Source organism: Eptatretus burgeri, chromosome 1, assembly GCF_056783735.1.
Source record: "Eptatretus burgeri isolate ZD-2024b chromosome 1, Ebu_testis_v1, whole genome shotgun sequence".
Classification (NCBI taxonomy): domain Eukaryota; kingdom Metazoa; phylum Chordata; class Myxini; order Myxiniformes; family Myxinidae; genus Eptatretus; species Eptatretus burgeri.
This window is the reverse complement of record NC_140961.1, coordinates 161,242,642-161,267,305: the sequence shown is the minus strand read 5'-3', so window position 1 is coordinate 161,267,305 and position 24,664 is coordinate 161,242,642. Positions and strand designations below refer to the sequence as shown.

The following is a 24,664-nucleotide window of genomic DNA, read 5'->3' as shown; positions in this document are numbered from 1 at the left end:
TTTTGTAAATATTTCTGATGGTTTCATATTTGTTGACGTGTGAATCGTGTCATTATACTTATCCACAATATCCTGAATATAAGATGACCATTGTTGTGAACCGAGATGTGTGAATTTTTTATATAGTCTCTCTTTTAAGGTACGATTAAAACGTTCAACAACAACTGCCTTCCCTTCATTAAAGGTACTGTATAATGTAATACTGTTATTTTTTAGAAAATTCATAAATGTCTTGTTATAAAACTCTCTACCCTCATCAGTCCACAACTTTTTAGGTTTTCTCTCACTTTTATTAAATATCTATTGAAAGGCGAACATAAGAGTATTTCCTGTTTTGCTTTTTAAAGGGACAACCCATGCGTATCTACTCCACAAATCAATAACGGTTAAAGCATACTTGTAACCCGTATCATTATTGAGTTCAATCAAATCAGCGGACCAGATATAATCAACTTCCTTGGAATAAACTTTCCTTCTACGAAACTTTGTGAATATTGGTTTATGTAATTCATCAGCTAATTGCTCTTCAGTCTTAATGACATCATTAGAGCCTATAAGTTTTTTGAATTTTCAAGTTCAAGTTTCAATTTAGCACTGATCATCTTCTTCACAATGAAACTATCAACTCTTTCTCTCATGGTTGGATTTTATATCAGAGACAAATTATACAACATTTCTCTATTGGCTTCATGCTTTTCTTCCAAAGTTGTGGTATTCCCATAATCAATATCGTGTCTCATGCACACTTCATCAACTCTATTGATGGGTGTACTCCATGATTTAGGATTGTCCATCTCATCTAATCTTTTATCCAAGTTTGTGCCTGGACCACAGAAAGAATACCCTGGAAGATGTAATTCCCCTGGCATTCCAGTAGTTGTAAATTTACTTCCTGATAAAAACTTTTGTATATCTCCTCCGAGTTTGTGTTTGGAGATAAATTGATTTTTTTTTTGAACCACACACTGAACATATACCTTTTTGTATAACCATGTTATTTTTACTTTTAATATATGAAATATTTTTTGTATTAGTTTTCTTTTTACATTTGAGACAATAACTCATTTATTTATGCGAAAAATTCCTGCAGAGTGCAAAAACCTTTTTAGTTTCCAACATGCACATTTGAATATTAATTTTTAAAACATAATGAATCCTGAGAAATGCCTTCACTCTCTCCTCCATTTATTGGAGAAAAAAAAAATGAAAAACTTGAATTAAAATGAATATCTTGTCGATGTCAATAGTCTTGTTGAAAATATTGCAAATAGACTTGTCAATTCTTTGTTTTCCTCCTCGGTGGGTTGAGTTATTTTCGGTAATACCCCCAATCTTTTTTTAATCTCATCGGTTTTCATATTTATTTAGTCTCGCTCTTTCCTCCCTCTCCTCCCTCTTCTTCTCTCTCTTCTCCCTCTCCTCCTTCTCTCTCTTCTCTTTTTCCTCCTTTTCTTTCTTCTCCCTCTCCTCCTTCTCTATCTTCTCCTTTTCCTCCTCTTCCCTCTCTTCTTCAACTCCTTCCTCATCCCTTATTATCCTTGAATTGCTTACACCCCATAGAATATCATACATATATTCATCAGGATCTCTTGTTATTCCTGGATTCAAAATAATTTTTTTTACAACAGGAAACCAATAAACTTTCTTTTGAATTTCTTAAAGAGCCTTACCTTTTCTTAACTTTATAATTTTTTCATGATTTAACATTCTAATTAAATCTAAAGTTGTCGGTTTATCAACATCAGCATAATGCCAATCTTTTATTGAAAATACCTCATTCTTATGTTGTAGAACATATTTATTAAAATACCGAATACCCTTTTCTTGAAGGTATGCTTGGACACAGAAATGATAATTTTGTTGAAGCCTCCTTGCTGTCATTTATGTATTAGAAATATATGTTAGAATAATATTATGGCACGAAACACCTCCCCATCTTCCCATAGTTAAATCATTTTGTATTTCCTTACTTATTATATATAATCCTGTTTTTTCTGTTTTCATGATATAAACAAGGGCAAAACCATTATTATATCTACCCTTATTAAATTCTTTTATTTGTTGTTTACGAATCGTAGCCCCACAAAACTCATTCTCGATACCAAGTGGATAATATTCTTCCTTACGAGACTGATTTAATTGTTCCAGGTCTTCGAGGTCAATTTTAAATGACCAATTATACCCTAAATCATTCATATCATACCCACATTGTTCTATTCTCATACAAACGATACTCCCTTCTTTATAAAAAAATTATTTTAATTCGAACTGTGAATTCTGTATGACCTGGAGAAAATATCAACACTTCTATATCTTTGGAATACACGGCCGTTTTATTTTAGGATATATATATATATATATATATATATATATATATATATATATATATATATTGTGATAAATCGCTTAATCTCACCAAGTCATTCGCGTCAGTCGGGCTTGGATAATTTTTTAATTTATAAGCATTTTTCATGTTAATATATTTGGTTATATTATATTTATGTCGTTCAGCCTGTGCCTTTGTGTAATAATTTGAGAAATCAATATCCAGTTCTTGGGATACACCAAAGATAGAACCATCTTTACCAACATAAGTCATTTATATTAGATTAAAAATAATATCATAAAATTTTTTCTTTTTGTTGAGTTGAAATAACACATATAGACATAATTGACCACAACACTTGGAATTTAATTCTTGGACTTGAAATGTTTGATAAACACCATTCTGAAAGAATTTTATGACTTCATCAGGTGGTGGAAGACCAAAACTATCAAAATAATATTTGTCTTGACTATTAAAAATACAAACCCAATGAGAACCGTTCCCATTATTATCTTCTAAGTTCATAATAATATTTATTGTATGTTTCGGCACATTTTTTAATTCATCTCTCATACAAATAACCACATTATGAATTCTTAATTTCTTACAATATTTGACAAGTTGTAAATTTGATGTTGTATTCTTTCCAAATTCTTTAAACCACTAATCAATGCTCATTTATTTATTAGAAAGATATAATCCATTACCTCTTTTCCTTAATTTTACACCTGCTTGTGCTATCGAAGAAAGCATATCTCCAACTAACAATCTCGCTTTATCAGGCAGACCTTCAAGTTTTTCAGCAAAATCTACAATTACACCACTTCCAATAATTTGTTTCTCCAACTCTTTGTTATGTCTTTCCAATTATTTTTGAGCCTGGAGTTGAGCCTTCCTTTCGTTGGCAGTTTTCACCGCTGTTGAAATACCACCCGTCAATGCTCCAACCGCACTTAAACCAGCAAATAAAGGAATTAGAAATGGGAGAAATCCTCCACTCGTCTCTCTTATTGAATATTTTTTCAACATTGGTTTTCTCATTTTAATTTTAAGTGAGCCAGTGTCATTCAAGATTTTAACCTGTTCTCTTGTGAGCAAAACTTGAATTCTTACTGCTCCTTTTCTCTGAATTGTATAAACGTTAATCATACAAGGCTTTTGATTTTGAACACAAGATGATAGTTTATGAAGATTGATTTGATTAACATATACCCCAGTTGGTACTTTGCCACTCATTTATTTAACAAAAAATTATGTGAGACTAATCATCACATCATTATCTGTATTAATCTGCAATTCTGTTTCTTCCAAAAGCAAACAATATGTATCAACTTCTTCACTCTCTCCTCTTTCAATGTATAGGGAAGTATCCACTCGATTAGACTTTATAGTTTCCTTTTGAGCGCTCAGGTCAAACGCATAGATTGTATACAAACTTTTAAATGCTGTCATATCCAAAATAGGTTCTTTATTTCCATGACTTTCACACACCTTTTGGTAAGACTTGTATGCTTCAGCAAAATCATTTTTTTCCCAATTAATTTCCAATCTATCTCATGGATAAAATGTTCCATCTAGAGAAACACGAAGTTGTTTCACCTTAGCATTATCACTCAATGCATTATTCTTATCAGTCGCAGTATCACCATCTGGCTTTTTAAAAATGATCCACAGATATCGTGGCTTTCCTTCCAGAACACCCAAATTCCACGTGTAAGTGGTTTGGTTTAGTTTAACGTGTTGACATCTTCTTTTGAGGTATGATACACTGAGTGATTTCTTTGAGTTAAGTCTTCTATTCAACATCTCTTCTGTTTTAAGATTAGGAGTATATTCACTGATATACCAACTCATTTCCTCAATTACAAATTTATACTGTTCACCAAAAGCACTACCAACACCAAAAATCAATCGATTTTCATTATCATTCCTTTGTAGATGAAATCTAATTTTAAGAACATACAGAACTTTATCATGATCACAAAATCCAAATATACCTTTAAGAAGAATTGCCACAGTAAAACTATTTACTGCTTTTGTATCATCATTATACGCTCCTTTCCTTTGAGGAGGTCCAAGGTCTGTGTTTGTTCCCGTTGACATATCAGGAATAAAACCTTTGACAGCCCCCTTTCCCATTCTATCACTGAATGTATCGAGTGTAAATTTCATCATTTCAGATACAGCAGAGACATAATCAACCGCTTCAACTTCTTGTGTTCCAATATACAAACGCACACTATCAAACATTTTCCAGAAGAAATCATTTACAAGTGTAGCGTTTGTGTTATTCCCAGCCTTAGTGAATTTAAATTTACACAACAAGAAACTTTCGGATAGATTCAAATAGGTTTGTTGATTATTTATTTCAAAATGTTTTGTTTAATTCGTATTCCAGTCTGTTCCAGTTATTGCATTTACCTTGAAGTAATCTTCTTTTTTAGTGGAGTTTGAGATGATAATAGTATCATCCAAATCATCGATACTATCAATTGCTTCCATACTTGTATTTATTTAGGAAAAAAGATGTTAAAACTTTTGAAACCCTGATCCAAGTATTTTCTGTCATTCTTGGGGGGACAACTGAGTTTTGCCTTTCTTAATTTCTTTTATTGCTTGTAATTCATGAGATTCCTTCTGGGCATCTTTTATGCTCTTTACAGCACCTGCTACATTTCCCACAGCAGAAGCAGTTGAACCAATTAGATCTTTATGTTAAAGAATACTTGAACCAATACCCATTAGAGTATCAATTATCCCATCTCCTCTAAATTGATGTCCAACACCCCTTTGTCTCTTAGGATTATAGTTTCCTCGACCAAGATACATACCTTCACCCTTGTAGTCTGGGGAAAGGAACATCCCATCCCCAGTAATTATTTTATATTTTCCCAACTCGTGTTTCCTCACAATAACCATCGTATTTATTTTTTGGAAAACTTCACGTAGGTGAATTCTGATGGATGTAACTTCTCCAGTAAAAGAAATCATACGATTAACTTGGTCGGTTATCCTAAAATTTACTCTGTGTATGGTTTTTCCTGACACAGGGAGATAAACCAATTTTTTGGGTTCCATATTGAATTTATAACCAATTGGGGTTGAGTATGAGCTGAATGAAAATATTGTCTTTGTTTTTATTCCATCATTATAAGCACCATCAATCAAATCACAGTGACTTAACACCGAATTTATTCCTGAGGATATTTGAATGACATTATCACTGTAAAACGTCCCATTAGTTTCAATCTTTTTTGAGGAGAAACCCAATAACTCTCTAAATGAATTATCAATTGTGAAATCAACCTTGTAGTTATTTTTAATTTTAATCGTTGATTTTGAAGTATGTTTTTGAATGTCTATAAGAATATGTTTTGGTTCATCACCCTGTTCTTTCATAAGATGAGCAATTTCGGAAGATATTTGAGAAATCTCATATGCTCCTGGTGAGACTGTTATCATTTTGTATCCACTTCCGGGATTAAAACTAAACTTGTCATTTTTATCAGTTATATTAAATAAGGTATTATAAGTTTCCATGGACAATAAAGATGCCTCATATTCTTTTGTTGGGTCAAGTTGTAGTGGGTATGGGAATGAAGATGTGTGGTCGCTTGTTGTGAAATTAAAACTCAGGATTGTGCTTCTCATCTTATTTAATATGAGATAAAATGTCTTTATATTGAGATTTATTAATTATTTTCATGTTCATCAACTGGTCTAAAATGGCTGATGCTTCATTAAAACAATTGTTATTTCCAGCCTTCTTACTACCGAACAACAATAAGTCTATTAACTAATTGCGATGGGTCATTTGAAAGAAAACTAATACCTGAACTAAGAATACTGAAAGCCTGAATAATGTGTTTCTCCTTCTCATTTTTCTTACTTTTACCAGAAATACTAACCCTATAATTTAGAGTGTTCAGCAGATCAATCTATACTCTATCATCATTATTTTTTATATCCAATGGTTTATCAATATAATTTGATTCATCCCTCACAGTTGAACATTGTCTTCCATATTTTGTGAGAAGAAACATTAATCTCGGAGTTAGTTTTACAGGGGGTTGAGCAGAACCCAAGAACCTTAATTCATCATTAAATATCAATACCTTTTCTTGAACAAGATGAAATATTGCTGATTGTTCTGTTGGAATGAGTCCTGCTTTGGTTTTTGAATCCGATGAATATTCATTGTTTTGAAGAGCATTCACAATATAAGCAGAGGGGGGAGGGGTGATTATCTCTTCCAGTTGTTGAAATAAACCTTCATCATCATATTCTAATTCTCCGAAATGGTCTAATTCTTCCTCCGTCATTTGATCAAAATCTTTTAACATTTGAAGTTTTTTAGGAGTATATTCTACTGTGGGAACTGTGGAAACATCTTTCATTTTTTCTTGGTAAGTTTTTAAAAGTGGTTTAAAAAATTTCTCTTGTTTTCTTTTAAATGCTTCTTCGCCCGTTAGTTTCTGTCTGCGTTTCTTCTTTATGTCTTCCTGTTGTTTTACAACTTTTGAAACCAACTCTTGATGTTCCTGAAATCTTCTTGCTCTTTCTTTTGCATCCATTTATTTATTGGAAAATATCATTTAATGAATTGTCAAGATCAACAGGGAAATTTTCCTTTTCTTCATCATTCAAGTAGATGTGTTCAAATAAATCCTTTTCTTTAAATATTTCATCAAATTCTTTATTAACATTAATGCGAGTTGTAATTTCTTCTTCAATAATACTTGCATCTCTGCTTTTCATACATTTGCGTTGAGTTTCTTCATCGACATCAAAACCGAATGATAAAATCTTCACTCCGCTCAGATGTTTAATAATTTGTCTCGTTCCTTCTGGATTAGTTTCTAATATCCCAAGACCACCAGATTTTAGTTTCCTTAACTCACTCTTACAATGTGAATATTTTGTTGTACCAAGAGAAACCTCCTCAAATATTTGACCTTCATTCCTCAATCGCATATGTTCCTCCACTGAAATATAGTGATAATCTTCACCTTTTACTTCGCCAGGTCTTATTGCTCTAGTTGTTGTTGATACATTATTTATCACGGGGTGTTTTTTAAGTAAATTTTCAATATTCTCATTTGTACTACACAAGAACCTTGATTTATGAAAGTTTTATCCAGAAGCAGATTTACCCACAAGATTTATAATAATAGTTGTCATTTATATATGTAATTGTTTATAAAACAAAAAATATATCCCTTAATATCTCATCTTGTTTCACAACAATATATTTATATTTTTCAGTCGTGTGCTTCATGTAATCCTCAAATTTCTTTTTACTACATAATGTAGAACAATTATCTCTCCAAAAATTATTGATATCTATTGAACTTAACTTGAATAAAATAAAAGTATTAGCATTGTTTCTGATTGAACGACGAGGAAGTTGAAAGTATTATTGACTAAGATAAATACAATTACAAGAAGAATGTCTCCCTCTTGTGTAGTAGCTGCCCATTACCGTTTGGTTTCTCTCATTAACACAATCATCAAAGATAACGAGGTTCTTTTTTGATTTATCCAAATCTTGGGGAGACGGTATATCATCCGTATTATCATGAAGAATAGAAGTTATCGGAGTTGATTTCTTTTTACATCTCTGTGTATCACAAAATAGTTGAATTATATCTTCAATGTTCTAATCATTTAGGTTTTTTTGAAGTTTAAATAAACCGATTATATCTCCTTTTTGAAGACCAGCAGTAAAACCTTGTGAGAGTCGTTGATACTCTGGTTGAAAACTCGACTTTGTGAAAATTATTAAATTATCATAATCTAAAAAGTTGGGAGTGAGGAGCATCTTTAAAAGTAAGCAGGTTTTTCCACATCTACCTGAACCATCTATGAGACATCTTCATGAATTTGGGAGATTTTTATGGTTGTTAAATTTTATCTTATTTTCCCAAATAGGTAAAAAATCATTCATTTATATATTTGAAAAACAGGTTATTTAATTTATTATTGGCTTTTTTAGAAACTCTATATTTTATCCTAAGTTCAGGTTTAATTTCAAGATAATCCATTATTTTATTTATGCAATATCTTGTGTTGATAGTTCCCTGAAAATCACATCCATGAATAATATATAACAACAATCCTTTGAACATTTCTCTAATATGTTCAGTTTCTTCCCTTGTAAGGAAAGGTGTGTTATCACCCTCATACTTTACATTCATTTCTCTAATCAATCTTGTAAAGTAATTCATTTTTGGTGTAAATCTAAAAGAATTATTTTCCTTTTTATATTTTTGATTATCATTAATTAGAAGATAATCACAGAATATACATTGTTTATAGGCTTTTGACTCTGTGTTTAATCCCCGTCTTTCACACGCAGGACAATTCTCAAATTTGTCATATGGAGAATCAGGAAAGTCTCGCATATTTATAAAGTAAAACTTTACTTAAACTGAAATTCATCGATACTTTCAGTTGTATATTGACTCATATTTAATAATATTACCATCGATATCGATATACTTTTTTTCATGACCAGATTCAACGACAACATTTTTTAGATTAAAGGTAATTTTAAAATGATCGTTAACTACTATTGAATAAAATGTCATTTCACCTGATATATTAACATCCTTTATTTCATCAGGATTTACATCTTTTGGGTTGTTGAAATACAAAATTTCTCCTTGCATATTACAGATGGTCTTATCTTTTCTTTCTAAAGCTTCATCCATAAGGTTTTTGTTTTTTGATACTTTTTCTTCTTTCATTGCTTTTTCTAGTTTTGAATATATTACCAGAAGGAGAGGAGAAACTTTTGTTAGAGATACTTTAATTGTGTTCTACCAGGTATACTAAAAGCCCTTCCACTGAAGGAAATTGAAGAACTCATCATATCCACCATAATTGTTTTTATCCAATAGTTGTTATATTTATCTTTGTTCAATTTTACATCCTTGACATATTTCTCAGTATCTTTAACAAATGAAGAGATTGATTGAAACTTGTCTTTTGTGTCTTGAAACATTGTATTTATTAAGTGAAAAAGTTGGAGGATAAAATGGTTTTAAGCACAGATTCACCTGTAAAATAAACGAAATTTTCATCAAGAAAATGTTAGTTTAAGCAAAGATTTATTATATAAATATGGTGAATACAACATACTGCGATGTTTGTAATCACGAATATAAACATTATAGAAAACACCTCCGAACCAACAAACACACATTTAATCTATTTCATAAAATATCTCCTCTTGAGTTGGAAAGAAAACATTGTGATATCCGTTCAAAGGATGTTTTGAAGAGAAATTATAATAGACATCTTCAATCACAAAAACACAAGAAAAATGAGATTAAAGTAAAGGGAGACTATTATATTGAAAACACTGATGGGGCATTTAAAGGGCATATAAAAATAAGGATTTTTCAATTTGGAGAACCCGGTCCAACATAAATAGCTGAATCAATTGAAATAGTGAAACCTGATGTTGAAAAAGTTATTAAAAAGATATTAAAAGAAATGAAAACTTTAAAGTTTTATATGGGAGTGAAAATGAATATGAAAAGACAAGATGAAGAACAAACTCCTTATATGAGAACAGATCTTCATTTTATAACATCATTCCAAGATTTTTTGAATAGTGGGGTTTATGAAGAACTATCAAAACAAGAGGAGGATGTTGATAATACAGTGGTAGGAAGTGGATTCAATCTTAAAAAAAATCATCTTTTTAGATATACACATTCTAAAATCAAACCCTCTTAAAGCTTCTTCTTATATTGAATTACCAAAAGAAATAAAACTAAAGAAGGCAGTTGTTAATATTAAGAACAATGATAATAAATGTTTTCTCTGGTCTGTTCTTGCTCACTTTCATCCACCAAAATGTAATTCAGAAAGAGTAAAACAATATATGAAATATGAGAATACCTTGGACATTAAAGATTTTAAATTCCCAATGCCACTAACAGATATTTCTAAATTTGAGAAAAAGAAGAATCTTTCTATTAATGTATATGGATTAACGGATACAAACAAAGTTCAAATATTAAAAATTTCAAACAACTATAAAAATGAAGAAACACACATTGATCTTTTATATTTTAGTGTTGGAAATAATTCACATTACTCAAACATCAATAATTTCTCAAGATTAATCTCTTCTCACGTATTCAGAACAGCAAACAAAATATATCCTTGTAAGCGATGTCTTAATTCATTTCATACAAAAGAACGATTAGAACAACATTCAAAATATTGTAAAAAAAAAAAAAAAATGACCGTTTTTACAGCCATTTTTCCCTGCTGTGCAGGGGTTTGGCTTTTTGTGAGGCAATGTTTTATGGCCGGATGCCCTTCCTGATGCCAACCCTGGTCGCCTCTTACGACACACAGGGATATGGTACACCTATTCTAACTGGGGCATACACAGGGACCAGTACACTGGCACTCATTTCGCCGACCTCGGAAGGATGACAGGCTGAGTCAACCCTCTGGTTTTAATTCAGCAGCCAACGGGGCTTGAACTCAGGACACTGGGATCCCAAGCCGCCACCCTAACCACTAAGCCAACACCAGGCTTACTCAAAATATTGTAGTAATCATAAATCAGCTGTAATTACAATGCCTAAACCTGGTGAAAAGATTTCTTTTGAAAATTATAATAAATCTATCATGCACCCATTTGTGATATACGCTGATTTTGAGTGTATCCTTAAAAAGATAAATATTGCTTCTCCAAATCCAAAAGAATCATATACGAATAAATATCAAAAACATATTCCTTGTGGTTTCTGTTATTATATCAAATCATCTGTTGGAGAAAAGTATAACAAACTTGAACATTATAGTGGAAAAAAAGCTTCACAAGAGTTTGTAAAACGATTAGAAAAGGATTGTATAAGACTCACTAAATTAATGAAAGAAACAAATGAACCGATGAAATTAACCAAAGAAGAAAAATTAGAATTTAGAAAGAACAATATCTGTCATATTTGTGAGGGGCAAATTAAGGAGTCTAAAATTATGGATCATTGTCATCTTACTGGTTAATATTGAGGTCCCGCTCATTCCTGTTGTAATCTTAATTATAAATTACCTTCTTTTATTCCACTCTTTCTTCACAACAGCGCCAACTATGATACACATCTATTTATAAATGAACTTTCAAAAACACCAGGGAATATTTCTGCCATAACAAACACAAGTCAAAAGTATATTTCATTTACACAAACGATATTCACAAAACCTTTAACTCGTATTAGGTTTCTAGATTCTTACAAGTTTATGGGAACACCACGAGCCTACCTCGCATCAAATCTTAGCTCCACAGACTCTTTTCCAAATCTTAATTCATTTTTTCCAAAAGAGGAAATTCTCACTAAAGAGGAAATTTAGATTAAAGAGAGAATTCAAAGTAAAGAGGAAATTCGAATAAATGTGGAAATTAATGAAGAAATTCTAACTGAAGATGAAATTCTAATTATAAAGAAAATTCGAACAATGAATGAAATTCTAACTAAAGAGGAAATTCTGATTAAAGATGAAATTCTGATTAAAGAAGGAATTCTCACGAGAGAGGAAATTCAAACAAGGAATGAAATTCAAAGTAAAGAGAAAATTCTTACAAGTAAGGGAATTTATCCTTCTGATTATATGGATTCATTTATGAGATTTAAAGAAACACAACTTCCTTCAAAATAAAGTTTCTATAATAACCTTTATGAAGAAGAGATAAGTGATAAGGAATATAAACACGCGCAAGAAATATGGAAAATATTTTAGATAAAGAACCTTGGAGAATATCATGATTTATATCTAAAAACAGATGTTTTATTGTTAGCTGATGTGTTTGAAGCTTTTAGATCACTCTGTCATCATAAAAATTGTTATGGATTAGATCCTGCCCACTATTTCACAGCTCCTGGTTTAGCTTGGAGTGCAATGTTGAAAATGACAAAACAAGATGTAGATTTAATCAGTGATGTTGATATGCTTTTGATGATTGAGAAGTCCAAGAGAGGTGGAATATCACAAGTATGTTCAAAAAGACATGCTAAAGCAAATAATGAATATCGTCCAAATTATCATAGTGAAAAAGATAGTAATTATTTGATGTATTTTGATGCTAATAATTTGTATGGATGGGCAATGTCTCAATCTCTGCCTGATGGTAAATTAGAGTGGGTGGAAGAAAAGGATTATGAAAAGGCTTTGATGAATATTGTTATTTCTTCTCAAGAGGAATTGAATGACGAAGAAGGTTTTTATTATGAAGTTGATTTAAGGTACCCGAGTGATCTTCATTATAAGCATAAAGACCTTCCTTTTGCATGTGAGAAAGAGAAAGAAGAAAGAATGGTTCAGTGATTATCATAAAAATTTTAATATTAAAGGCAAATCAACAGAAAAGTTATTAACAACATTCAATGATAAAGAGGGACATGTTTTGCATCAGAGAAGCTTAAAACAGTTTTTGAGAGAAGGATTGAGAGTAGCTAAAATTCATAGAGTTTTAAAATTTAAACAAAGTCATTGGGTGAAAAAGTATATTCAATTCAACACAGATATGAGAGCAAATACAAAAGTAAAATTTGAAGGGGACTTTTATAAATTAATGAATAATGCTGTATTTGGAAAGACTATGGAAAATGTTAGAAACAGGCAAAACATTAGATTCGCAACATCTTGGAAAGAAGCTTCGAGATTGATAAATAAACCAAGTTTTGAGAGAGAAGAGGTTTTTTCAGAGAACTTTTCTGCAATTCATATGAAAAAGGAAAGTATTGTAATGGATAAACCAATTTATATTGGAACAGCAGTTCTTTATCATTTTATCAAAGATATTGATGTATGATTATTTGTATAATGACTTAAAGAAAGAGTATGGTGAAAATGTTTCATTGTTGTATATGGACACTGATAGTTTTATCCTATATATAAAAACTGATTATGTTTATAAAGATATGAAGAAAAATATTGGAGTATATGATACAAGTAATTTCAGCAAGAAGAGTGAGTTATTTTCCAAAAAGAATGAAAAGGTTATTGGTAAGTTTAAGGATGAGTTGGGTGGAAAAGTAATGAGTGAGTTTATTGGATTGAGAGCAAAGGCATATGCTTATATGTATGGTGATCAGATTGATAAGAAGTTATAGGGAATAAAGAAATATGTAATAAAGAAATCAATAACTTTTAGAAATTATTATAATTGTTTGATGAATAAGAAAGAAGAATAGAGGAAAATGAATAAATAAGAATTTATAAACATAACATATATAGTGAATAAGTAAATAAAAAGGCATGAGTAGCCTTTGATGATAAGAGATTTATTTTAGATAATGGAATAGATTGTGTTCCATATGGATATTGTATTATAGAGTGAATAGAATAGATTGTGTTTTAACGATGGGAAGATGGGTTAGGGTTTTTTAAGGGCTACCGCCGCGTTTTTTCGCCATATATAAATGGTCAAACCAAGTATTAATCAAACTAAAGAGTGGAGAAAATCTCAGTCTTGGTATATAAATGGAAAACATAATGAATATGAAAAATATCAAATAAGTCTTATTGAAAAAATAACTAAAACAAAGGTAAATAAAACAAATAAGCGAATCAATTTAAAAACTAGTAAGTTAGAGGATGTAAAGAAAAAAAATGAATATCCTTGAATGGACTGCAAACTTTGATGGTTATCAATTAAACAATGAAAAAACAATTTACTATAATCTCACAATGATATGTGGCTCAGGAGGTGGTCAAACAAGAGCATTAAGAGAAGTTTATCATTTCGTTATGGCACAAAAGGGGTATCTTAAAAAATATAAAGATTCAAATGTTTTGTTTTTCAATATTTTAGATGGGGATTATTGTGCAAAGAAAATTAAACTATTGAAGGAATTTGAGAATGAACAAATCTTTATAGGTTCAATGAGTGAACTTAACAATATGCATCGGTTGTTTGAAAAAGAGTGTCCCGAGGCTTAGACGTTTCAGATATTTCTTTAGAATCACCTTTAACAAATCACATTACTACTTTGCTACTTGAACAAATCTTTATCTTATTGCATGGGTTATTTGAAAAAAAAGTGTCCCCAGATTAAAAGGGGGGCGGTTGAGACGTGGTTGGTTCAAAATAAAGATAGAACAGAAAAAAGGCTATCTTAAAGGGTCGCAGCCCGAATGAATGACATTTATTCCCTCTAAACAACGGGTTTGGGCTAACTACACATATAATAAAATAGATATCTCACCTATGGGACCTGAATGGTGGTTTGCGAATTTCCTCAACCACTACAATATATATATATATATATATATATATATATATATATATATATATATATATATATATATATATATATATATATATATTATATATATATATATATATATATACCCTTTTTCCTCTTCTTTCGGCTGCGCCCCTTAGGGGTCGCCACAGCGGATCATCCGTATGATCCGCATCGTGATTTGTCACATGTTTTATGCCGGATACCCTTCCTGACGCAAACCTGGTCGCCTCTTACGACACAGGGATATGATACACCTATTTTAACCGGGGTATATACTGGCCCAGTATACTGGTACTCATTTCGCCGACCTTGGAAGGATGACAGGCTTATGACAGGCAGAATATATATATATATATATATATATATATATATATATATATATATATATATATATATATATATATATATATATATATATATATATATATATATATATATATATATATATATATATATATATATATATATATATATATATATATATATATATATATATATATATATATATATATATATATATATATATATATATATATATATATATATATATATATATATATATATATATATATATATATATATATATATATATATATATATATATATATATATATATATATATATATATATATATATATATATATATATATATATATATATATATATATATATATATATATATATATATATATATATATATATATATATATATATATATATATATATATATATATATATATATATATATATATATATATATATATATATATATATATATATATATATTGTATTACGGCTGTAGAAATTCGCAATGCACCATCAAGGTCCCCAGCTCAGTTGTGACGTTAAGTTTATGTGCTGATAGGTCCCCACCGTTGTTTAAAGGGATTTTCTTCATGTTCACCGTGCTGCGACTCTTTGAGATAGCCGTTTTTCTTTATCTATCATTATTTTGAGCCACGATTGCAACAAACCTCCACGCAAACAACAACTGCCACCAACTTCGCCACAATGCCCACCACGCTCACACCACCACCACAACAATCACCACCATCTTCGCCTCTACGCCGGCTTAAGAACGCCATCCTCGCGGACCACGGTAAGACGATTACTGCGGCGGAAACCGTCCGAGAAGGATTGGCAGAACAAAAGCTCTTGTGAGGCCTGTGGGGCGGTGGCGAGTCCGGGCGACACCACGGTGACGCAGACAGGAGGCGCAGCCCTGCCGGCTGTGTGGTGCGAATCTGCGCGTCTGGCGAGGGACGCCGGAGAGAACTCACCGACCACATCATCGCAAAGGCCCAAGATCAGGCGCGGCTACGCTAGCTGCCGTGGGAAGAAGGCGTTGCGACCTGCCCACCGTCACACCTCGAGGGGGCAGGTAACCAGCACGGTCTCGCGGGCCTTTTCGTTCATCCACGGCCCACGACCATAAATATTTACGAACCCCGTCTATCTCCCTGCCTATGGGGAGGGTTTTCCTGTTGTTTTTGTATGCATGCTGTGGCGCCGTGTCCTGTTAAGTAACGACTGTGTAAGTGACTGTAGATAATAATCGTAGTCAGTTGTATTGCTTTTTATTTGCCTTGCTTGTAAATACGTCCATGCATGATTCCTTGCTTGTGTTGTGTGTGCAATATCTGCTTTATAATAAATGTCCTTGTCTGCAACGTATCCCGTTCGTCGCGTCCTCCTTTCACCACATTGAAAGTGCCATCTTGCATCGTGGAATGAGTAGTGGGTTTTGTACACCCGAGTAAAGAAGAATCGGAACCGTCGTGGTCGGCGATAACACCGCTCGGTTATCCCTGGAGCACGGAACGAACCACTTAAGTGGTTCGTGTCCTAAGCCGACCTGCGGCGTGGTGCAACCCCTCGGTAGGTTACCCGCGCGGGTATTTTGGTATATCGACATTCGGTGATTCACCATATTTCGCGCGGATAGAATGCGGACTGGGTTGTGGTGAGGTTAAACCCCCACCCGTGACTGGCTCCAGGCGGTAGTTACAGGAGGGTCACGACTGAATTGTCCATCCGGTGGGCGACGAGGCTGCCATTAGAGGTACGCAGCCAATCGCACGCCAGGCGGGCCAGAATTCGTAACAATATATATATATATATATATATATATATATATATATATATATATATATATATATATATATATATATATATATATATATATATATATATATACATATATATATATATATATATATATATATATATATATATATATACATATACATATACATATACACATACATATATACATATATATACATATATACATATATACATATACATATATATATATATACATATAAATATATATATATATATATATATATATATATATATATATATATATATATATATATATATATATATATATATATATATATATATATATATATATATATATATATATATATATATATATATATATATATATACATATATATGTGTCTGTCCAGCAAATCATCCAATTTTTTATATTCAGATTCTGGGAGAAGTGCACTCTCCAGAACCCATGGACTTCCTTCCTGAAATGAAAACGAGAGATGAACCTTCAGAGTGTCGGCTTTATTCCATTTGATTGGAGCCGCTTCTATGGGCACACCAGGGAATACAGGCGCAGCAAGGAGTACATAAGCAGTAAGGTATACACGCGCAACTAATCACCGTAAAATAAATCAGTATAAGCACGGAGTCCGATATACTCTCAATTCTCACCATTCAACGAGCACCAAGTGAACTGCCGCCATAAAACGACAATGCCCCTGGGACAATCACCCCCGACTGTGCCGAACCTCAGCTTTATCTCTTCCGTGCTCGAGCCGTGCAACATGTGATCACACGTCATGACCTTCAATTCACCACATTCTCCCCGTCTTTAAAATGTAACTAGAGGCCCAACTAACGCACCATGATTACTTCAGCACTATAGGAGTATACATTTCAAGCAACGCGAACTATCTAAACTACAGAAGCATACATGCCAAGCAGTGAGGATTATTTTGAGTTGTAGGAGCATGGTCAAGAGCATCGATATATTATGTAACGAGCATATAGGAGCATGAGCATCGAGGATGCCGATAATCCCCTTTAAAGATTGAGTCGGCGAGGGGGTATTATTCGTCGACCTCTCCGGGAGTAGATGGCGGTTTCACTTGAGGAAGGCTTCCGATCCTCTTGGTGAGCCTCGACTCGTGCCGGAGATGACTCTCCGATCGCTCTCGGGTGGAACACGGCAGCTCCGTCGTCACCCTTCTCGGGTGGAGTCCCTGGGGGGGGGGGGGGAACACCTGGGGAGGAGATGTCAGAGGGAGGAGTGCCAGATGGTGGTGTACCTGCGGGAGGAGTACCTGAGGGAGCCAAATGGCGAACCGACACAGTGGTCTCCCTGCCATCCGGGAGCCTGACATGAGCATACTCTGGATTAGTATCGATGAGTTCGACCTCTTCCACCATGGGTTCATACTTGCTTTGTCATACTGGGCGTTTCATGAACACTGTTCCGGGATGGGTTAGCCAGTTGGGCACCGATTGGCCATCAACATAACGTCGTTGGTGAGTAAACATTCGTTCGTGAGGAGTTGCATTGGTGGACGTGCAGAGCAAAGAGCGTATGGAATTCAGAGCGTCGAGAAGGGTAACCTCCCACCGCTCGGGGCCCAGTCCTCTCGATTTCAGCGCCAGAGTTACGGCTTTCCAAATAACTCCATTATATTGTTCCACCTGCCCATTACCCTGTGGGTTGTAACCCGTCGTTCGACTAGTTGCTATGCCGTGCTCTAATAGGAATTGTTTTAGCCCGGCCGACATGAAACACGGCCCTCTGTCTGAATGTATGTACGAAGGTTTCCCAAACATAGCGAAGAGGTCAGACAGACATTTCACGACAGTGCCCGAGGTCATATCCGAGCACGGAAATGCGAAAGGGAACCTTGAATATTCATCAACAACAGTGAATATGTATCTGTTGTCTGTCTCGGTCGGCAGGGGCCCTTTGAAGTCAATGTTTAGTCTCTCGAAGGGAGAAGTGGCCTTGATCAATCTGCCAGAAGCCACGCCATAGAATCTGGGTTTTAGTTCAGCACAAACAGGGCATGAAGCATTCATTTGTTTAATATCTTCAATAGAATAGGGAAGGTTTTGTCTGCGCACAAAATGTGCCATTCTGGTTACCCCCGGGTGGCACAGAGACACATTGAGGTCTTGCAAAGCCCGACTGATTGTCGCCGAACAGTAGACCCGAGAGAAGGTGTCTGCAGCAGGGTTTTCCCTCCCGGGCTGGTAGACTATGTCGTAACTATAGCAAGCTAGGTCTATCCGCCATCTCATAATTTTTTCATTCTTAATTTTCCCGTTATTTTTCCCATCAAACATGAATGCCACGGATCGTTGGTCCGTAACGAGCGTGAAGTGGTTTCCCAGTAAATAATGTCTCCATTTACGCAGCACTTTGACGATGGCGTACGCTTCCTTCTCTATTGCTGAGTGTCTCTGCTCGCTTCCAGAGAGAGTTCTCGAGAAGAACGCGACCGGCCGCCCAGACTGATTAAGCATAGCAGCTATCGCGTGATCTGAAGCATCTGTTTCCACCACGAAGGGCACCGAGCTATCGATCGATAATACCACGGAATTACTGATATCATCTTTAAGGTTGTGGAAAGCTGTTACAACAGCGGCATCTGGTGGAAAGTTTTTGCAATGCACTAGGGGATGTATTTTCTCGGAGTATTGCGAAATCCATCTTGCATAGTAAGCGAACATGCCGATCACCCGGCGCATTGTCTGCAGGTCCTGAGGTGGGGGTAGCTCACGAAGCGGGCGCAATCGTTCAGGATCAGGCTTAATCGTGCCGTCGGCTATCGTGTAGCCGAGAAGGTCAATTGACCTTGCCGAGAATACGCATTTCTCGTAGTTGAGAGTCAGATTATATTTTCTCGCAATGCTCAAGAATCTGTCCAGATTCATGTCATGTTCCCCCTGATCCCTACCGCACACTGTGACATTGTCCACGTAAACAAAAGTGTCTTTGAGGTTTTCATCTGAGATGATGTCGTCCATAACCCGTTGGAAGCAAGCTACTCCATTCGTGACACCGAATGGAATCCTCCTGAATTAGTAGAGGCGTCTACCTGCCTGGAATGCGGTGTAAGGTTTGTCTTCCTCTCGGATGGGAATTTGATGATAGGCGCTTCGCAAATCGATGGTGCTGAATATCTTATAATTGGCCACGCGTTCGACCATCTCGTCTATGCGCGGAAAAGGGTAGGCGTCGAGTTGGGTGAAACGATTGACCGTTTGGGAATAATCGACAACCATTCGTTTCTTATGATTCTGATTGGCGGTGACCAACACCTGTGCGCGCCATGGCGAATCGCTCGGTTCTATAATTCCTTCTTCCAGTAATCGCTTGGTTTCTGAAGTGATGAAATTCATGTCAGCAGTGGTATATCGCCGCGATATACCACTGCCACCCGGGTGCCACTGCCACCTGCCACCCGGGTCGCTTCATTTCGGTGTTCCTCGGCGTTTACGGCCCGGAAGCTGCCGTCTTTTCCCAGCTGTTTCAGAGCTTGCAGGAACTGATCGGTTGTCTCGCCGGCTGCTTGCTTGCGTGTGTTGAGAAGATGTCGTATGTATACCTTGTTCTTGCGCTTCACGTAGAGCGCCTGCAGCACGTCAATCGCTGCTTCGTAGGTGTCACACTCCGAGAAGAGCCTGTATACGCTGGGCGAGACATGATTCACAAGGGCGGCCAATTTGTCAGCTCCCTCTTCGATGATGGTCAGATAGTGTGAGAAGGAACGGAACCAATGCGACCATTTCATTTCTGAGTCAGTCGCGTTTGGGTCTGCGTCGAACCTCTCCGGTTTGTAGATCTTGTCCATCGTTGGTTGAGAGAGCCGAGAAAACCAAATGGAATAAATTGAAATGAAAACGAGAGATGAACCTTCAGAGTGTAGGCTTTATTCCATTTGATTGGAGCCGCTTCTACGGGCACACCAGGGAATACAGGCGCAGCAAGGAGTACATAAGCAGTAAGGTATACACGCGCAACTAATCACCGCAAAATAAATCAGTATAAGCACGGAGTCCGATATACTCTCAATTCTCACCATTCAACGAGCACCAAGTGAACCGCCGCCGTAAAACGACAATGCCCCTGGGACAATCACCCCCGACCGTGCCGAACCTCAGCTTTATCTCTTCCGTGCTCGAGCCGTGCAACATGTGATCACACGTCACGACCTTCAATTCACCACATTTCCAATCAGCATAATTTGTTATTGAAATAAAATATTTCCTAGTTGGGTTCCAAATTTTGCTGCCATCTCAGGATTCTCCACATGACTTGAGAAAATTGTTCAGATTATTTTTCCTTGTACTTGTCGATGGTTCTCTGATGAAGATTTAATGCCGAGTGCCATTACATATTGCTCTCAAAGTACCAATTGGCTGGTGGAGCTGCTTGTTATCTTTCAAACCTTGAGGCACTTGAGTCGATGGCCTTTTGTGACTTTGACATGTAATGATGGATGAGTGTCTGTTTCAAGTCTGCTATCCAATGCAATTTCATTGTCTCTCCCATTTATACTCTATCTGCTGAATCCCGTTCCCGTTATCGTTTCATCTTCAACTCCATTCCTCAGATAGTAGTGTAACCATGCCTTCTTGACATCAAGTTCCCTTGTTGGCCAACTTTGGAAAAACACTTCAATGCTAAAGCTAACGATGCTAAACATATGTAACTTCAACAACACACTATTTTCTGGTAAACACTCAATATATTATCACAAACATATCCCAGAGGCTATTTTCAGTGTAACTGGACCATGTGGTCATGTGCAAGTACAGAATGAATTTAGTAAAGAACTATAAATGAGTGAAGTAAAGTAAATGGGTGTAATTAAGCAGATTTTTCAAATATATTGAAAAGGTGTTCAAACCTGCCATGGGTGAAAGTCGATAATGTTGGTACAAGAGTTGTTTTGAAATGGCCCTTGATCAGGTAGACAAGATTGCATATCCTGGAGGGCGTACGCTATGCTGTACACAGCCGTATATACAAGGTACGTGTCTCGAAGCTGAGAAACGTCTGTGAATGGAGAATAAACCTGAGAAAGATTCTCATTACCAGTGCAAAACTTGGTGTGATCTTCCATCGAGTTCCAAGTACAGTCAAATGTTTCCTCCCAGAGTTCTTTCAAGTAACTGTTTAAAATTTTGCTAATCAGTTGCTTCGAACTTTGTGTGTTCAAGTTACTTTCATCATAATTATCCAAATGAGTATATGCATGCAAGTCTTTATTGGTTTTTATTTTGATAATTTTTTTGCCATCCTTTATCTTTTCTTTCAGCGTACTTTTCATACATAGTCTTGTACAAAGTACATCTGAGCAGTTGTTTCTGAAGAGATGAGTGTCAAAAGACTGAGCTCTTCTACTTTTGTTTGAAATTCTTTCAATGTCCTCTGAGATTGCAGAGCAATTCTCTACTCTTTGAGTAATATTTGAAGATGTTTTGATGAACACAGGCAAATGCTTAAATTGCACATTGCACTTGCAAACACTGTTAATATGATCACTTTTGTTTATATTCAAATGCTTTTGGCTTTCAAGTTGTTTCACCTTATGTTTTTGGTCGTTTATCTTGGGTCTAATATGTGGCGTTGGTAGCTTTTCATCTTTTGAAGCTACTGGTTGAAATTTTGTCAAAAATCTATGCAAGCCTGGAATATAACCACGGCGCATAACAAAGCCATTTGTTCCATGAAATATATGAGCAAAACCTGCTTTTTCAAGATCTGGTGTTGTGACCCAAGCATCACTTGCAATCCATGTCTTTCCAGTTAAATTCCGTTTCAATAATTCTTCCGCAAATGGAAAGATATCAATTGCATTTGTGTACAGCAATACAACAGTTGCTTTTGTTTTTTCCACAATGCTCCCTGCAGAAATGATAATTTATTATATCAAAATGTTGTTCGATTGTTGTTCAATTGTTGTTCATTCGCCGTCCGATGACAGGATAATACCAATTCATAAAATCATTAACTTACAACAAATAATTCCAAAGAGGAGGATGGATTCAACAGAAGAAGTCACCATCGGATTAGAAGGGAGATTTCTATCAAGACTGCATTTATCGAGAAGAGAATTTTGCTTGTCGATCATTTTCGCAATGTCATTTTCACACAAGTATTTGTAATTGTTACGGCTGTGACAAGACTGTTCCCACATGGAAACGCTAATTTCACTTTTTTTTCAAAATTGCCTTTGAAACGGTCTTTGGAGTGTGGATATTGATTACAATGATAACCATCATGGTTATGACAGCCAGCATCGATTTCAGAATAGAAAATTGATTTTGGCAATCGGTTGTGATGCAAACGACACATGTGGCCAACCCAACGCAGCTTCACCCTGGCCAGATGCGCGAACATCGGTTTAAAGTTCAAAATGTGCTCAAACTACTCGGTAAGATACAAATTCAGACCAATTGATTTCCAGAATTTGATGCAAGTGATGTTGCTGCGGTGCATTGACCCGTTTAATTTGGTTGACATACAAGGGAAAAGTTTCAAGTCCATAGTAAGAGTAGATAAAATTACGGAAAAATGTACAGCAAATTTTGTTAGCACATTAAAGCCATCAGAGTGTCAAGCTCAAGCATGACTGCAGCTTGCAGAAGCTTGCGGCTGAGATACGATGACGAACTTCATGATATTGCTGAGGGAATTTGAAATAATCCTGTAATGAGTGCACAGAAGTCAAACACACCCACATATTGTATTGTTATGTTTGTGGGGTAGATAGAGGAATTCCATCGCGAAAGTAGGATTGTATAGAGGAGCATGGTCCGTGGATGTGCAGGAGGAATTTCGATTAAATAAAGTAGGGAAAACTCAGCTCATGTTGTTACATGTCACTGCATGGGAAAGTGCTGTGTTAATTTGGTAGGGTTGAAGGATAATTTATCCCAGTATGTGATTGCCCCGATGACCTTTTCCTATGTTTTTGCATTTATAAGACCGGCGATGAAAAAGGAATCACGTCCTAAGAACAACAACAACCGAGCCAGACATTAACAAGCAGGTGAAAGCCCTGCCTCCAGGAATGATAAAGAGTGAGACCACATCCCTGGGGGTGGATGATGGATGGGGTGATGTCAGAGGGGAGTGGAGAGAATTGAGTCAGGAACAGGATTGGAGACATGAACAAGGTGCAAAAAGGGAGGTTCTGTGATGAACGTGATTGAGACCGAGGCTCTGGCTGGCCGCCCTCGACATGAAGGAAAAGGCTGCACAAATCCCCTTGTTTGTGTGCATTTGCTCACGTGATGGAGCAAGATGCGAGCCATTGACTGTTTTGTATTTTATTTTATTTGTATATGTTGTCGAGGCTCATATAAGAGCTAACACACAGAATGCACAACAAGGGCAGCAGGAGACAAGAGGGGTGGGAGAGGGAAGGAAACAACAGTGGGGAACAGAAACATGAGGAGATCTGTCGAAGCGAGACGGATGGTGCGGGGTACATGGGGTAAACAAGATGGACAGCACACGGACTATCAGGACTGAACACGACAGGGAACTTTTGGGAAGGAAAGCAGGGAATTTGAAGGAGGTGGTTTGGGGTGGATTAACGGTGGTAGAAAAGATCGTGGTTTTGGACGGGGGAAGACAAGGGATGGTGATGAACAGCTGTTTTGAAGAACTGGAGGGAAGAGTGGGATTGAAGAGAGTGTGGGAGTTTGTTCCAAATGCAGGAAAAAGGAGGAATGAAAGTGAAGTTGAGCAGTGGTTCCTGATTTTGTTTGTTTTACCAGAATCCGATTTTGTTCAAACTTGGTGCAAGCACAGTACATGATGACATCCACGTAAGACTCATTTTATTTTGCGATCTGATCAAAGATGGTCAACAAATTGCTGGTGGACCTTGAGCACCCTGTGGAAATATGGGGGGATTTTTCGGCTGGGTCATGTGAGACCGTGCCTCAGAGCCTGTGTTGTGCTATCAGGGAAGAAGGCGACGCCATTTTCCAGAGA

The 24,664-nt window shown here is 35.6% G+C and overlaps 1 protein-coding gene across 1 annotated transcript in view; it reads right to left on the bottom strand.

Annotated features, from left to right (window-relative positions):
* Positions 1 to 24,664, bottom strand: part of LOC147035886 (extracellular calcium-sensing receptor-like) — a 55,296-nt gene that overhangs the window by 16,888 nt on the left and 13,744 nt on the right. The window contains exons 4-5 of the mRNA XM_085869848.1: positions 22,406 to 22,564; positions 21,564 to 21,712 (exon numbers count right to left, since the gene is read on the bottom strand). Of these exons, the coding sequence (XP_085725974.1) occupies positions 21,564 to 21,712; positions 22,406 to 22,564 (308 nt within the window). The remainder of the gene's footprint in view (positions 1 to 21,563; positions 21,713 to 22,405; positions 22,565 to 24,664) is intronic.